The sequence below is a fragment of the Ictalurus furcatus genome, chromosome 19, assembly GCF_023375685.1.
Source record: "Ictalurus furcatus strain D&B chromosome 19, Billie_1.0, whole genome shotgun sequence".
NCBI classification, from domain to species: domain Eukaryota; kingdom Metazoa; phylum Chordata; class Actinopteri; order Siluriformes; family Ictaluridae; genus Ictalurus; species Ictalurus furcatus.
Window position 1 is genome coordinate 1,511,123 of NC_071273.1, and position 17,357 is coordinate 1,528,479.

Consider the following 17,357-nt stretch of genomic DNA (forward strand, 5'->3'; position numbering starts at 1 on the left):
AACTTGCAATAATTGAGGGAAACATGAATTCTGCCCTCTACCAGAAAATCCTTGAGGAGAATGTCCGTTTCTTCAGTCTGTAAGTTGAAACTCAAGTCCAACTGGATTATGCAGCAAGATCCAAAGCATAAGAGTAACTCCTAGTCCTAGAAGTAAGTGAAAAACTGATCTCCAGTTACCGGAAGCGTTTGGTGGCACAACCAGATTTTAAGGTTTATAGGGGCAATTAGTTTTTCACAAGGGTGATAAGTGTTGGATAATTTATTTTTTAAATAAAAATTTAATAAAAAAATGGTATTGTGTGTTTACTCAGGTTGCCTTTGTTTTATGTTGCATTTTGTTTGAAGATCTAAAAGTATTTTTGTATGAGATATACACAGAAACAGGAGAAATCAGAAGAAAAAAAAACAATTTCACAGCACATTAAATAACCTAAAAGCACCTTGGAGTGCACATAGACAACAGACTGAATTGAACATGTAAAACTGAGACAGTCTACAAGAAGAGACAGAGCAGAATCTACTTTGCAAGGAAGTTCAGGTCCTTCAATGTATGCAACAGGATGCTACATATGTTCATGAACAATTTCTCTCACCCCCCTCCATGAACACATAGTCATGCAACAGAGCATTTTCAACTCCAGACTGATCTAGCCAAAGGGCAGCACAGGAGGTCCTTCATTATTGGATATCAAATTGGCTCAGCGCCACTGTCATGTGTCATGGCGCTGAACTATGTTGACCATGACCATGTCACATGTCCTAATCACTATCACCTTTGTCTCATTGAATCCTGATTTAGCACCATTTATAAGTTGTAGTTTGTAAGCACCTCCATGTTAAGCTTTTGTGGTTGTCATGTCTGTCCCAGAGTCCTGCTCATAGCCTGCATGGTTTGCCTCATTTCTCTGTTTCAGGTTTTTGATTCTACACTATTTTGTTGTTTGTTTGCACTGTTGATCAATAAATCTGCACTTGCATCCACTGCTGCTGAAAGACGGTTGGTGATATCATGACTCTTGTAGTGCACCTCAAATAGGGGTTCTGTTATTTCCTATTATAAGATTATAATAAATAAACTTTAAGATTATTAAGCTTATTTCTAGCCTTTTTTGCAGTGTATAATTAAGCTTGGTATTTTGTAAGTATAGTCTACTTCATTAACATACTGGTGAGTTTAAATAACAGGTTTTCTAAAATAGTTATCCATGTAGGGTCGAATGATATACTGACTGTCAGAGGTAACTATGCCAGAGCTGCTGGAAGTGGTATTAGTGAGGCCAGTAGGGGGCGCTCACCCTGTGGTCTGTGTGGGGCCTAATGCCCCAGTATAGTGATGGGGACATACTATACTGTAAAAACTGAATTGTCTTTCGGATGAGATGTTAAACTGAGGTCCTGACTCGCTGTGGTTATTAAAAGTCCCAGGATACTTATCGTAAAAGAGTAGGGGTGTAACCCCGGTGTCCTGTCGAAATTCTCTCATTGGCCCTTCTCTATCATGGCTACATCAATCTCTCCTCTCCACTAATAGCTGGTGTGTGGTGGGCGTTCTGGCACACTGTGGCTGCCGTTGCATTATCCAGGTGGATGCAACACACTAACAGTGGTTGAAGAGATTCTCTCTCCACATTTATATAGTAAAGCACTATATAAATGTAACTGTAAAAACCCCCCACAAAATAGCAATAATATCATAGCAATGAAGCTTACAACAGGTTATGCTCACTAAACTGCTGAATGTAATGAAGTGTAGTAGTGCTCTGAAAAAAATGTATGCTTTATTGATAATTAGGCTACATTTTAAGGCTTGTCTGGCCCTTTAGGGTCAGATCCCACTCAGATCACTCATTTCTTGTAGCCAATTCATAGCTGCATTGAGGCATCACTCAGGTTCCACCATAATGAGACTGTATCTGTACACCTGTCAGGCAGTGAATACAGTTGCAGTTACAGACTTTATTAAGAAAGCAGGCAGACAAATCTTGCAGACATACGGCTTGGCATGTCAGGCTATGGAAAACACTGGACAATACTTTGCATCGGGTGGTTGGTTGTGAATGACTTATATAATGTGTGTGTGTGTGTGTGTGTGTGTGTCTGAGAGTCCAGGTGCAAACAGCTAGTAATTAGGTGACTGTGAATGTGACATGAAGCATGTGGCTTGGGAACTGTGGGCTGTAGCAGCCATGTTAGTAGGCTGCAGTGCACTCTGGGAACTGGAGTCCACCATCAATTCAACACACAACTATATATACACAAACATGTAGAGATTCTCATAATGCCTGTTCTATTAATCTAAATTGCTTATTGTAAATTAAACTATAACTGATTTAAAATATTTTTAAAAAGAGACTTGGATTAGACCAAATGAGTGCATAAAGTACATAAAATTTTTATTAACATAATGAACAAAAAATATATATTCAATCATTTCCACTCATTGGTATTTACAGGCCACCAGGGCCCTATTTTAAATTTCTACAGCAATTTGCAGACTTCCTCTCAAATGTAGTTGTCTCTGTAGAAAAAAGCAGCAATACTACTAATAATAATGTATAAGTTGTGATTGGTAAGTAATAATAATATCAATATTAATTTTGATAATTCACAAGACCATCTGAGAGCAGTATTTGTGTGTCTTTTAGACTCAGTTGGGCTCAAATAGAATATAACAGCATCCACTCATTATGAGTGCATTTGGCATAAATCTAGAAATCATCACAATAACCCAATCTGAAATGAGCTCTGATCACTATCTCATTTCATTTAAAATGCATTTTAGCCATAAAATATGTACTTTATTACCACATAAAATGTACAATAACATTGAATACTGTACCAAGCTTCTTTAAAAAAAAAAAAGAAAAAGAAAAAAAAAGGATTCAATATGGCTCTTCAGTTTTGGTGGACAGCCAAAACAGGATCTTTGACAGGATTTTGAAAAGCCCATGTCTGTTGACCAGGATCATTGCTTTGGTGAGGTCAATAGAAGCAATACAGAGGGGTGTTTTCTCTTCTGTGCACTTCTCCTGGAGTTGGAAGAGGGGGGAGAACATGTCTGTTGTTGATATTTTTGTGGTTTGAATGCCACATTGGGATTATGGGTAGATGTGCTCTGCCCTTCCTTTACCAAAAGAACATGTAGGAATTCTCTTTCAGTGTACCTGACTCAGCCAGATGTGTTTCCTGAAGGGCAGCTATGTCTACATGAAGTCATGAAGAAGCTCTTCATTAATGATAGCTGTTCCTGGTGTTTTTGTTGTCATTTAGGCTTTTAGAAAGGCAAGCATTGTCTAGATGTTCCAACATCCCAGTTTTATAACTGGTCTCTTTCATCGTTGTGTTTTCTTGCCTGATGCTATGTTCACAGACTAACTTTCCATGAACCAAATCAGGAAGCAGACTGTAGCAGCATCTGACTAGCTGGGGACTGCTCAGCTTAAGGTGTTAACTCTCCAGTTAGATTCAAATATCAGGGTGAGAACCTTTCTGTGCAATCCACTGAGGATTTCCCACTGCCAGTGTAGTTAATGGAATAAAAATACTTTGAAATTGATCTGTATACATGATTAAACTTGAGTAAGGGACACTACATCACTTAGAAAATGTATATATTTTAAAGACTATGTACATGTATATATTTTAAAGACTATGCTGTGTTCATATTTGAAGCTTTTGTGCAGATCTGGCATCCCTCAACCTATTACTCATACACTCACATGCTCATATTAATTTCTTCAATACACTAAACAGCATTTTTGTGACATTGCTTTTTTTTTTTTTTTTTTAATGTTACAGAAGTCACAGTTGACCACAAGAAAATTGTTTAATTATATGCTTTTTCCAAAGTGATTTTTCTGTCAATGTCTGCCGATTGGGATTTCTGCCATATAATTGCCTTCCACACTAGGATTCTTGAATTTTTTTCATGGCAATAACAGGGTGCCCTTGTTGAGGCAACTGATGGCGTAATGTTCTAAAAAACTGGATGACTTCACTGTGCTTCAGGGATTTGCCATTATGTTGTAGAAGTTTGATTAATAACAACATTCTTAATAAAGCAAAGTTCACTGATAGTATGTGAAATGTCTGGGTAAATCAACAATGAATTAATGAACAATACATAAATTATGTCATCTTTTGTGCAGCTTTGCATATCCAAACATTCAAGGATCAATTAATAACAATACACATTGTAAGCATATTATTATTTAATTATATTTCACACAAAATTCCATCACATCGTCAAAGGACATTCTGCTTCTAGCTCCTCTGGAAGCTTCCTCACTCCTTGTTCCTCGCCTCCTTGTGGTGCAATTATAGAATTGATATGTCCTTCAAGATGGATGACTTTGATCAATTTCCGGGTCACGGGCTGGAGGGCAGAGGAGCGAGGATACGAGGAAGCAACAATTTGAGTATTGAGAAGTACCCATAGCGTCTAACAGGAAATGATGGAAATAAACAAGGGAATGTTTCAAAAACTTGGGTGAGGTCACCTTCTGGCACTCTGGAGGGGAAATGTCTGGGCTGGATGTTACATATTTTTATAAACATAGTGGACAATACTTGAGTAGTTGTACTTCATTACTATATTTAAGTATTAGTTTGGTGTATTATTCTTCGCTTGACTATTATTGAAATTGAACCTAATTATAAACATTAACATTCCTTATCAGCACGATTAACCAACAGCTCATGCATTCTTAATGTCAAACGGTGACAAATTTATCCAGGTCATGAATCTCAGCTTGAAAATACTTTTACTTATAAAGTAGTAAAAAGTAATTGGTGACATGAAGTAAGTATAGGTTAGCCTCAGAATAGTTGCTATTGTGTAACAGGCAGAACAGACAGTATATTTCTATTTATACTTTACAGATCTTATTATGGTTTATTACTTGAATGACTATTTAAATCAAAGCAGCCATGAAAAGTTCCAAGAGCTCTTGTCAAAAGGATGAATATACAGAGGCAATTACATATTATTTAGGTAGAATCCTGCAAATGCTGTACATACATATTATACTTTACCAAAACAGGGTGAGGGAACAGAACGTTACAGTGATTGTACTAGGTGGAATGAGTGGGTAGCACGACATAACAAAAAAAAACAAAAAACTTGTATGCCACTAAATATGAAAGGATAATATGGAAATTGAAACATGAATATAGACTATGCATGTTTTACAGTGTGTGTGTGTGTGTGTGTGTGTGTGTGTGTGTGTGTGTGTGTGTGAGAACTAAACTACTGACTGTTTCTTTCCAGTGTTGTGTACACATACATTCACTCTCCCTCTCTCCTTCCTCTGCAGGTTCTAACTACACCAGCCCATCTCTGGTTATGGTGTCTAATGTAAGTGAGAAGGAGCACAGTGTTAGTGTTAGCAAAGGTAGTATGGTAGGTCTGGCACCAGAACACATCCCTACACCTAATGCCGCCCTCAGCTGGCAGGCAGCTATCGATGCAGCACGTCAGGCCAAGCTGATAAGGAGTGCAGCAGCAGCACCCATCTCCACAGCAATTTCTACGCAGCAACAGCGTCAGCACTACAGCAAACCCAAGAAACAGACGAGCACAGTGGCCACACGGCCCCCGCACTCCCTCCTCTGCCTTACCCTCAAAAACCCCCTCAGACGAGCTTGTATCAGTATTGTGGAGTGGAAGTATCCTTCAAACAGCAAATAGGTTCAATATGTTGGGATAAGAAATGTCAGTACCTTTTATATTATATTTGCAGTTTCTTTTTCTATGCAAATTATTTGAAAAAGCATCTAACAGTCTAACACTGTTTTTTAATGTCAACTGTTCTGTATAAATGGCAGTTTTAATGTGTAGATATTAAGTTATTAAATATTGTAATACTTTTGTTAATACAAATAAAGAAAAAGCACAGAAAAGTTGATAAGGTTGTATTAGAAAAAATATTGTAGCACGGGGCCAGAAATACAGAATGACGGGTTGAGTCATAAAATGTTTGAAACAAACGGCGTATAAATATATGAACAGACACTGGTGTGCAATGGATGTATCCATAAGCTGACCGATGTGATTGGCATGATTGACATAGAAGTTCATTGGGAGATGTGGCTCTAGTTTTAACAGCACCTAAAGAACATTTGAAATAAATGTTTTACAGCTACTAATCAAGTGGTGGTTGCTGAATAAGTGCATTACTTAAAACCAGTAAACTGAATAAGTATGTTCTAAATAAACACTATTTTTTATTTCATGAGATGCCTTAAATTATATTAAATTTAATTAACTACAGAGTAATTCCTGTAATTCAGGCATGGTTTTGAGACATATAAAATTAGGTAGGAACCCTGAGTTTAGTCACAAGGTCAAGATCACCAAGGTCCTTTGCAGAAGTGATCATCAACCAAAAAGTCTGTCTGCAGTGATACTCATATCAGCATAGTGTCTGGGTCTGTTCAGAGAGTTTTTAAGGGACTCCAGCTCAAAGGGGAGATCCCACGGCTAACTCCTGGGGAGTGTGGCAGGTGGAAGATGCCTAACTATTTTCAAACACTGTAATACGCTTAAAGCTCACAACATACAAGCCCCGTGTGCTGGGGTTCTAGCACACCTGCTATGACTTAGCCATCAGTCTGCGCACCGTATCAAGTGGCGAAACCCATAGAGAGCTTGGTCATCGTGTCACAACTGTCATCATATCCTAGTATGAAGGATACCTTTTGCAGGATTGTGTGCCGGAGTGCCTGAGGATAGTGTTTCACCTGGTGATGCCATCAGTGATGTGCTGTGATCAACAATGGCAGGTATTCGCATGTAAGCATGTGCCATGAGCTCAGGTGCACCAAATCACTCTCAACCTAGTTCCAACTTTGAGGAACAGATTGCTTGGCCTCTGTGGCTGATAAAGGCTACATTTGGCTCACACAAATCATTTTAAAATCACAAGTGTTGCTTGTGATCATTCAGAGCTGAAGCTGTCTATATAGTAGAAACCAGCTTATTTGGTGATAAAATCATTAAAAGAATGTTTCCTGCTGGGAAAACCCACTGCTCTAGTAAAATGGAATATGAACATAAAACTTCTCACTCTCTCCTTACTTTTATGAAGTTAATGCTGAACTTTGATGTTGAGGGCCAGAGTTTGCAGAGCACCATGCCACTGCACCTTCTCTGTGTGAGCTGTTTCATTATTTCCTGAAAAGTCAATAAATGTATAAAGGGACATTGGATACATCCATGTGGAATGCCAATGTTAAGAGTAGATGCTTTTATCCAAAGTGATTTAAAAATTGAGGCAGGATACAACTGAGCAGTTAAGGGCCTTGCTCAAGGGCCCAGCAGTGGCAGCTCGGTGGTCGCTAACACAGCTGTTTATATAAAAGAGCACTCTGAAACCATATTCCTTCAAGTCTGTTTTTATCTTGTATTTAGCCTGCTGTGCAAATACAGTACATATAAAAAGTCTTAGGCACCCTGTTTCTCAGTATAAATATTGTTATAGATGTTTATTTATGACTCCTGCATTATTGAGTCATTACAAAAACATTTTAGATTTCCAAGAGTTACTGTTCCAAAAAATTATTAAATGTTGCAGAAAAATGTTTGTACATCAGTAAAGAAAGCAACATATTATGCAACAGACCACTTTTCAGACAAAAAAAAACAAAACAAAAAAAACAAACAAAAAACAACAACAATGAAGGCTGCTACCAATCAATAAATCAATCAATAAATAAGTAAGAAGCAAGTGCAACAGTCACAGTCTCCAGAAGAACTGTGACAGATTCTCCAAGATGCTCAGTAAAACCTACCCTTTTTTTTTTTAAAGCAAATTGTTGTCAAACCAAATGTTGAATTTATTACTCTTTACTGCTTTTTAAAACATTTAGCACCAGAAAGCCTCACCAGCCAGCTACAAGTAATAAATCCTAGTACCATCATGACTGTACCCACTTCACACAACCAGCTTCTCACCAGATAACCTGATAGGTATGAAAGAGATTCTTGTCCTAAGAGTGCCAAGCTTTCACACTACATTGCTCACTTGCTGTATTTCTCTTCTCAAGAGGTCAAGTACCCATTCTGCACCCCACTGTATTCTCTCTGTGCCTCTGCCAGTGCTTGATTGAACCACCATTTCTCATGATACAAAGGATAAGTCTCTGACTGTTTTCATATAAAGATGATGAGCCACCTCTTCACTAAGCTTACTTGAAATGAATGAAAAGAACACTCTAACATGGTTTTACCTTGACTATATTCTTTGACACTGACCTATTTGTACTTGCATGAGGATATGCTTTTGATTATGACTAAAAAGTGTTTCTATGAGTCACATTGCATAAGACCATGTGCTATGATTCTATGACAATAAATGTATATAATAGTCTAAGAGAAACAAAGCAGCCAAACAAATAAATGTATCCGTCTCATAAATTAATCAGTCTCATTAAATCAGCCACATTAAGTGACCAGTTTCATGTAATACCTCCTTCAGTAGTTTAGAATTTTAATTAGCCAATTAACACCAATTAACTCCTTAAGTAACAAAATCTAATCCTTTCAAGGGACACAGAAAGGAGAGCGTGTGTGAGAGAGGGAGAGGAAGGAATTTGTGTTTGTGCGAGAGACACACACAGAGAGAGAGAGAGAGAGAGAGAGCAAGAACGGACACAAACGTCTGTGTGTGTTTGTGTGTGTGTGGAGAGAGAGAGACCTCGCATGTGTGTGGACATGTGCTTTGCTCTAGCGCTCACGTGCCTGTGTGCGCATTCACGCTGCGCCACTGAAAATGAATGATTGAAACCCAGGGGCAAAAAAGTTCCTTTCACCTCTCCCCTCCGAAAATATTGGAACAGCAAGGAAAATTATTTGTTTTTTGCTATATATTCAAGTTTGAGTTCAAAAGCTGAATGAGATGAGAATTTCAGCTTTTATTTCTTGGTATTTATATCGAGACATGTTAAACAGCTTAGAGCATGGCACCTTTTGGTGGCAGGCCACACAATTTTTAGGCGAGTAAAAGTATAGGAACAGATAAGACTTGAAGTAAACTAAATTAAATTACACTTTGGTTGTATATCATTTGCTTGCAATAACTGCATCAAGCCTGTGAGTCACTGACATCACCAAATTGTTGGTTTCTTCTTTTGCAATGTTTATCCAGGCTTTTACTGCCCAATTGGGTTAAGATCTCATTTTTTATTTGGCCAGTCTAAAACCTTCCACTTTTTTTTCCTGATGAAGTCTTTTGTTGTGTTCCCAGTGTGTTTTGGGTCATTGTCCGCATAGAAGTTTTGGTACAACCCCCGAAAAGCATCACAAAAGAAGAATGTGACAGCTAATGCAAATTCAAGACATGGAATCAACTCCAGACCTTTTATCTCCTTAATCTGTCATGAAATAACGAGGAAACAGGCCACACGTGGCCATCAAACTGCTTATCAGTCAATTGTCCAATTACTTTTGAGCCTGTGAAAATGGTGGGAAATCTGTTAAAAATGGCTGTAATTCCTAAACTTTTAAGGCAATATTTTTGTTAAACCCCTTGAGTTAAACTTGAAAGTCTACACTTTAATCACATCATAACTGCTTCATTTTAAATCCATTGTAGTGGTGTACAGAGGCACCATTACAAAACAAACTGTGTCACTGTCCAAATACTTATGGACTGTATATTTGTCCATATCAGACAGTTGTGCTTCCCCTATTTTAATAAACGCCAGCCGCCAATGTGATAATGTTTAAACATGAATAATGTTTGTTCATCACTAATAAATGATTCATAAACACACACTGACAGTTACCAGTGACACTGAACTTATTTCATTCATTCATCCATCTCCATTAACCACATTATCCTGGTCAGGGTTGAGGTGCATCCAGGACCTATCCTGGGAACACCCTGCATGTCCCTATTTTAAGAAGGGTTTAGACAGTATATCACAGTACACATGTGCTCTTAAATTACATTCACAATCACATACAATGAAGAAATGCTGGAAAGCAAAAATGCCTTTACAAATAATTCAATTAAATGATTCTACATAAATTCTACATTTCTGGTAGTCTCAGGTACAATTTTAGAATTTACAGTTTTATAAGGAAATTACTAGATAAATTTTTTTGAGCATCTTGGGCCACAGTTCTTCTTTAGACTTTGACTGTCACACTTGCTTCATTTTTTGCAGGTTAAACCCAGCAGCCTCCATTATGTTTACTGACATACAAAAATATTTTTGTTAAAAATGCAGGAGTCATAATAATGTTTAACAAAATATATACTAAAAAAATAGGGCATCTAAGACTTTTGTCTGTATGTCAAATGTTCAATGGGTGAAGCATCTGAAGATGAGACTAGATTTGACACAGCTAACATGTGTCTTTAGCAGTTTATGGCATCCACTTGCACATAAATTATTTTTTAGTAAAACTCAGCACCTGTCAACATTTACCTGTTGTTCACATTGTCTTTAAATTGACTTGAAATTCTTTACTTGTTTCAGCCCTTAACTCTACACTTCTCCAGACCCTTTGAAATCATCATTTTAATGACTATTTTTGCTAACTGTGTTGCCTTAGCTGTCTACATCCCCTTTCCTGAGGATGACTCCAATGCCACCAACTCCAATCTGGTAAGATACATGGTGGAGATTTTTTTTTTAATTTTAGTTATTTTTTACTTATCTTGCTGCTGTAGTAATACTAGTAAACCACTAAGGTCTGGGCTGCTGAATCAAGGAATACACACTATACCAATGCTCTCATGGTGGTGGTGGTGATGATGTTTGCTTTACACTGACCCTCTTGATTTAAAATCCATAAAGATGGTTGAAGTACATAAATTGGGGAATTACATATATTGAGGTACAAATTTTGGGGAAAGTGTTAATACACTGTTGTGCACTTACCTGATATATTGATATTGCACAATTTGCACATAAGCTTACACTTAACATTAACCACCCCTTAGTTTTAACCAGAGTTTCACATTCTTTCTTCTTTTTAAACATCATGACAATGTAAAATACATGTGGCAATACACTGAAAACGGGCAAACAAAACGCTTCCATTACTGTTGTTTTACTTACATTAGTGTGTCTTCATTTGGCTCTTGATTTATGCATTTGTACCATAATTATATGAGAAATAGTATTATATGTAAGCTTAACAGGAAATTATTTCATACACTATAATGACTTGGGCACATGGTGGCTTAGTGGTTAGCACGTTCCCCTCACACCTCCGGGGTTTGAGTCCCGCTGGGGCCATATGTGTGCGGAGTTTGCATGTTCTCCCCGTGCTGTGGGGGTTTCCTCCGGGTACTCCGGTTTCCTCCCCAAGTCCAAAGACATGCATGGTAGGCTGATTGGCGTGTCTAAAGTTTCCGTAGTGTATGAATGGGTGTGTGAGTGTGTATGTGGTTGTGCCCTGCGATGACCTGGCACCCTGTCCAGGGTGTACCCCACCTTGTGCCCGATGCTCCCTGGGATAGGCTCCAGATTTCCCTGTGACCCTAAAAAGGAGTAAGCGGTAGAAGATGGATGGACTATGACTTTTTGTGTGCACTGCAACTTTTAGATTGCTTCTATTTTAATATAAATTCTATTTAATGTTTTTAATATTATAATAACAGTATGTAACACAATTTTTGTTCATGTGTAGTAAGTGGTAGTAAGTGCTTTTTTTTAATTGCTTATGCCAGAAAAGTATAGAAAATGGCTATTAATCCCCTCAAACTTTGCTTTTGTGACCAGGACATTGGTATTTTGAAATCTACTTATTTTCATTGAGAAAATGGGAAAATCTGCGTCTTTTCATTCACATACAGTCAGAAAAAAATATGAATTAATATTCACATAAATATTATTTATGTATACTAAGGTTATACCAAAAATGACCACAAAAGATTTAGAATTGAGTAGTTTTTCAAGATTTACTGTAAGATTATATTATAAATTACTTTCACAAAGCAGCCCCAAAATGTAGTCTACCATTATGTTCTTGCTATATTGTCTTTGGTAGCAGCAATTAACGTCCAATATATCCTGTTGGAAGTGCTCTTCTTGCTCCTCTAAGTATACCCCCATGTTCTCCTTGAATTTATCAAGATGATCATCAAGGATATGGACCTGGAGTCCAGTGTGCCATAGTTTAAACAGCTCTACACAATTTTCGGCTTTGTGATTGCCCAGGAAGCCCTGGACAAAGCTTTGTGACAAAACTGTTCCAAGCCAATTTCTCAGTCTTAGTGAGCTTCTTGGGGAAATCTTGCACTCCAATTCTTGTTGCCATCTCCTTATCTAGAGCTGTGACAGATTGATAAGACCGAATTTGATGTGCAGTGATGGCATAAGCACTTTTTGGGGGTCCACAAATCGCACCTACTTGATGTTGTTCCTCCCCTACAGTGGACTTGGTCTGTTGTGGCCAGTCCTGCCTTTGGTACTGTGCCTTCGTCACAAAGACAAAGATGGCAGGTAAACTTGGTAAAATCACCTTGTAGACCAATCAGGAATGCCATCATTTTGAATACTCTGATGACCTCCCAGCCATACTCATCATATAGTACGTCAAGGCATCCAACAATGTCTTGATGCTGTTGTAATCCTCTTTGAGGTCAGAAAAAAAAAACATTGTTTTAAAATTTACCTGTTTTTTTTTCTCTCAATGAAAATAAGTAAGTTTCAAAATACCAGTGTCCTGGTCACAAAAACAAGGTTTGAGAGAAATAACATTTTCCATACTTTTGCAGTATAAGCAATTGTATGCTTATAAAAATAAATGTTATTTATTTTATCACTATAAAGACACTATAAAGACATATTTTGCTTGCTATTATTTTGAAAAGTCACTGACAGTCTCATTCAAACAAGCCACATTTCAATTAAGAATATCCATGCTATTTGAGTCTTTTTTACTCTCCTGACATGCTGCATGCTGTGAGTATGCCCAGAACTCTCTCTGTCACTCAGCTAACCCTGTTCCCGTGAATGCTAACCCCACAGACTCCCCCACAGTAGACGATTTGTTTAGGTGGAGCGAGCACCACCATCTCCTAGAGCAGTTAGCACAAACCACAAAGGAGTTTACAGATTGATTTAGAGGAGAAAAGCCACAGTATGAACGGTGTGAGTATGGCTGTCCATCAAAGACAGTAGACACACCATGGGCTGTAAAAAACGGAATCCATGTCACATCAGCCCATTTAAGATCCTGTGCCACATCAATGAGGTCACATACAAACTGGACTTACCATGTCATTACAGATTAGCCCCTTCCTTTCACATGTCCCACCTAAAGCCCTTTACACCAGGACCACTAGCTACCAATGTGCCCCAGTGATGCCACCTGCACCCCTAGACATAGAGGGACAATCTGCCTGCATTGCCAATGCCACCCTCAACTAACATTGTAAGGAAGGTTGCATCATATCAGTGCTGGATTCAGCACTGAACTACATTTCCCAGAACATACTGCAGCATACAAATACAGCCCCATTGTCACGTTCACAGTCACTGGACTACTGATCATGCACACCAAAGGTTAGGTATCACATCCACCACTATTTTAAGGACTCTCAAACACTTACTCACCATGAAGTAACACTGAGTGTATCATTACCTGACTTACAAAGCCTTTTGTCATTGATCTAGGTATTCAGGTTTTGACTTGGTTTGCTACCTTGTTTCAGTTTTTCAGATTTTGCCTAGTGTATTTTGTTTTCATTGCCTGAACCTCTGCCTGTTTTTGACCTTGTTTTGATCTTGTTTCACACTTTGGATTGTTTGCCTGTTGTAAATAAATCTCACCTGTAACTGCAACTGTCTCTGCTGCCTGGCAATATACATAATACTTATTGGGTATCCAAGCACTGAAGGTGCTCTTACAAACACATTATTTTCCCCATGATTTCTTGGGTTCTCCCAAACAAAAAAGCTTCAAGAATATTCTATATAGATTTGATTTGATTTTATTCTACATAGATTTAATTTGCATAATAACTTTGTGATTTAGCCCTAGCATGTTTGCCATTGGTATTAAACTACTTAGCTGAGTATGAACCTCAGTAATTACCCCCCACCAACAACAACAAAAAAAAAAACAAAAAAAAAAACAACAACATGGCTGCCACATGCCAATCAATTCTAGCTGGTCAGAGTCAAATTTACTCAAAGGACTCTAACTCATGATGTATGGTAGCATGGATTCAGTCAAAACATGGATTCAACAGACAATCATCGAGCTCTTATGAAATGTAGGTCAGGTAGAGACCTACAAGTAAGTTATGAAACCTCATTCAAAATGGCCATTGGTCATCTATGTTTTACACGCAAATTGTAATTTACTACTACACACAAAACACGCATATTATTAATATAATTTCTACACTGAAATTTTGTTTTTTTTCCCACTGAGTTGGTGAAACCATAAAAATTTTGTCTTTTGGACAAATTTGTCCCGCTTGTTCCAATTTATGATAATTTGCCTAATATGCTAAATATATATTTTTGCAACGAGCCCTAGAATGTTTGATGCTCAATAATCACCCAAAGCATGTTGACATTTTTTAAACAATATGGCTGACACATGCCAGTCAATCCTAGCAGAGCCTACCTTGATTTACTCAAACAGCTCTAGTTTCGGACTGCTTGGATGGATTTGCACAAAACATGAATGCAATGTTCAGTGCAGTGTTTTGATTGGATGCAGTGGGTCATAATCACGCATAGGGGGCACTAATAGCTGATGCAGTGACTCATAAAAAAGAACAGATCTGGCCTATTTTTTTTTTTAATCGCCTTTTTTGGCCTATTTTCAATTCATACACATCTTTACACCTGATGCTACCATGCCATTCTCAGTTTAATGTATTTGCACAAACATGCGGTCCAGCAACATAACAAAATTCAAAAGTCAAAATAAAAGTTATTTCTGTAATACTTGAAATGTGCAATATCATATTAGACCGCAAGATGGCAACGTGAGCCTATAAATCTTAATAAACATGCACTAGAACACATTTTTAGTTTTATTACAGTATGTTTAAAGCAATAGTAAAATAATATTTAATTAACTATTGTAAAGATTGTTTTTAATTACATGCAAAAACAGCTGAGAAATAACAATAAAATGGATTCGATAAAATGAATGGACTATGTGACAAGCCAGAATGGCCAGTGTTGTCAGGTTTCCATTAAAGTATCATACTTTTTAAAAGTACTTTTTGAATATATTCTCAATTCATACAAATGATTAAACAACTGTTGAATATATAATGCTAATGTGTCTTGAAAATTTTAATGTATATGCACCAATGGGCAGCCCAGTAATATTTCAAAATGATTTGTGCTATCATATGGAACAATAGCAGTACGACCACCACTACTACTACTACTATTACTACTACTACTACTAACAATAATACTTTTATTATTGTTATTATTATTATTATTATTATTATTATTATTATTATTATTATTGATGTTGATGTGTTTTATGTTTTTTTTGTGCTAAAACTGACTAAACATTTACTCAGTAATATTGTGAAGATATGTACAGTGCAACACATAATGCATGTAAGATAATTAGGAAATGTATTACTAAAAAAACAACAATGAGCAATATCATATCGCACCACAAGATGACAAATTATAAATTAGAATGAAAGCACTCAATTATATATTTAGGTGTCCAAGCACAAAGTGCTGGTAAATAAAAAAATAAAAAAAACATAGAATTGAAGGAGGATGTACTTTTATTGTCCCATAACTGTGGGCCAATAAGTCTTTCAGAGAACATTTAAGAATGATTAAGAAAGTATGCACAATCAATTGGCAAGTTTTTAAATATGTTTTTTAAGTTAATCAGATGATTATTTACATGTTGAGCCTAGCTGAGATATGCAACTTCGAGCATTGGAAATGTGCATCACTGTTAACATGATTTTGTGCAGATTTTGAGTGAGGAATTTGGAGCTGGGAATATTGTTGAAACCTGGCAATCCTCCCCATGAGCTTTGCACTCATGCAATGTTTTTTTGTTTTATCCAGTGGAATCCCAGTTCCTAAAGCTGACAAACTTTCCAGTAAACAAACAACAACAACAACAACAATAACAACAACAACAAAATAATGCACTACCTACTGTTCATATCTGTATTCATACTACTGTAGGACACATAGAACTGTTAAATTCTAATAATGTATTCAGACATATATAAAAGTCAAGTCCATAAATATTTTGACAGTGACAAAGTGTCAGTGCGGCAGATACGAACACAAGTACAGGGGAAGACAGCTTCATTATAAAAGCTCAACAACAATTCAAATCTTCAGGCAAACTTGCAAACAGTGAATAGGCTAGGTTCAGGCAATCAACAAACAACATACACTAGGCAAAGACTATAATTCTTGAACCAGACACAAGAAACAAATCATGACAGTGAAAGTTTTAGTAACGACAGCTATGAAACATCTAGCATATACAGTGGGGGAAATAAGTATTGAACGCATCAATATTTTTTTCAGTAAATATATCTCCAATGAGGCTATCCACATGAAATTTTCACCAGACATCAGTATTAACTCAAGAAATCCAGAAATATAAAGAATTCTGGATAAAGAAATCCAGAAATATAAAGAATTTAAAGTCCATAAATAAAGTTATGTGTAATAAAGTGGAATGACAGGAAAAAAGTACTGAACAAGCTAAGAAAAAGCAGTTCTCCAAGGCAAGGCAAGGAACCAGCTGAAATCCGTAAGTAATTATACCCCCTATCTGTGCAAATTAATATCAGCTGGGTTAGTAAATTGATGATCTATAAAAAGGCTTTTCGTTACCAACGTGTCACACAAGAAACATGTCATGATGGGTAAAAGCAAAGTGCTCTCCCAAGACCTTTGGAACCTTATTGTTGCAAAACATATTGATGGAATCGGATACAGACATATGTCAAAACTTCTGAATCCTCCAGTAAGCACCATTTGGGCCATTATCCACAAATGTAATCAACATCACTCCATAATCAACCGGTCATGCACAGAAGCTCCTCGCAAGATTTCTGACCAGGGAGTCAGAAGAATAGTCAGAAGAGTAGCCCAAGAGCCAAGGACCACTCAGAAAGAGCTCCAGAAACACTTGGAGACAGCAGGTACCATCGTCACAGAGAAAACAATAGGCAATGCACTCCACGGCTACAGAAAGGCATCTCAAAGCAATTTTAAAGTTTGCTACAACTTTTTGGCTGTCATACTACACACCATGTTTGGAGAAGAAATGGCACTGCACATCACCCTTAAAACACTACACCAACAGTGAAGTTTGGAGGTGGAAGCATCATGGTGCGGGGCTGTTTTTCATTGCATGGTACTGGC

At 37.2% G+C, this 17,357-nt stretch overlaps 1 protein-coding gene across 10 annotated transcripts in view; it reads left to right on the forward strand.

Annotated features, from left to right (window-relative positions):
- Positions 1-17,357, forward strand: part of cacna1c (calcium channel, voltage-dependent, L type, alpha 1C subunit) — a 315,602-nt gene that overhangs the window by 85,884 nt on the left and 212,361 nt on the right. For all 10 annotated transcript variants that reach the window (XR_008388488.1, XR_008388489.1, XM_053649808.1 and 7 more), the window contains 2 exons: positions 5,318-5,669; positions 10,511-10,616. Coding sequence is in view for 8 of the 10 variants with exons in the window: in XM_053649805.1 (XP_053505780.1) it covers positions 5,318-5,669; positions 10,511-10,616 (458 nt within the window). In the remaining 2 variants the exon portion in view is untranslated. The remainder of the gene's footprint in view (positions 1-5,317; positions 5,670-10,510; positions 10,617-17,357) is intronic.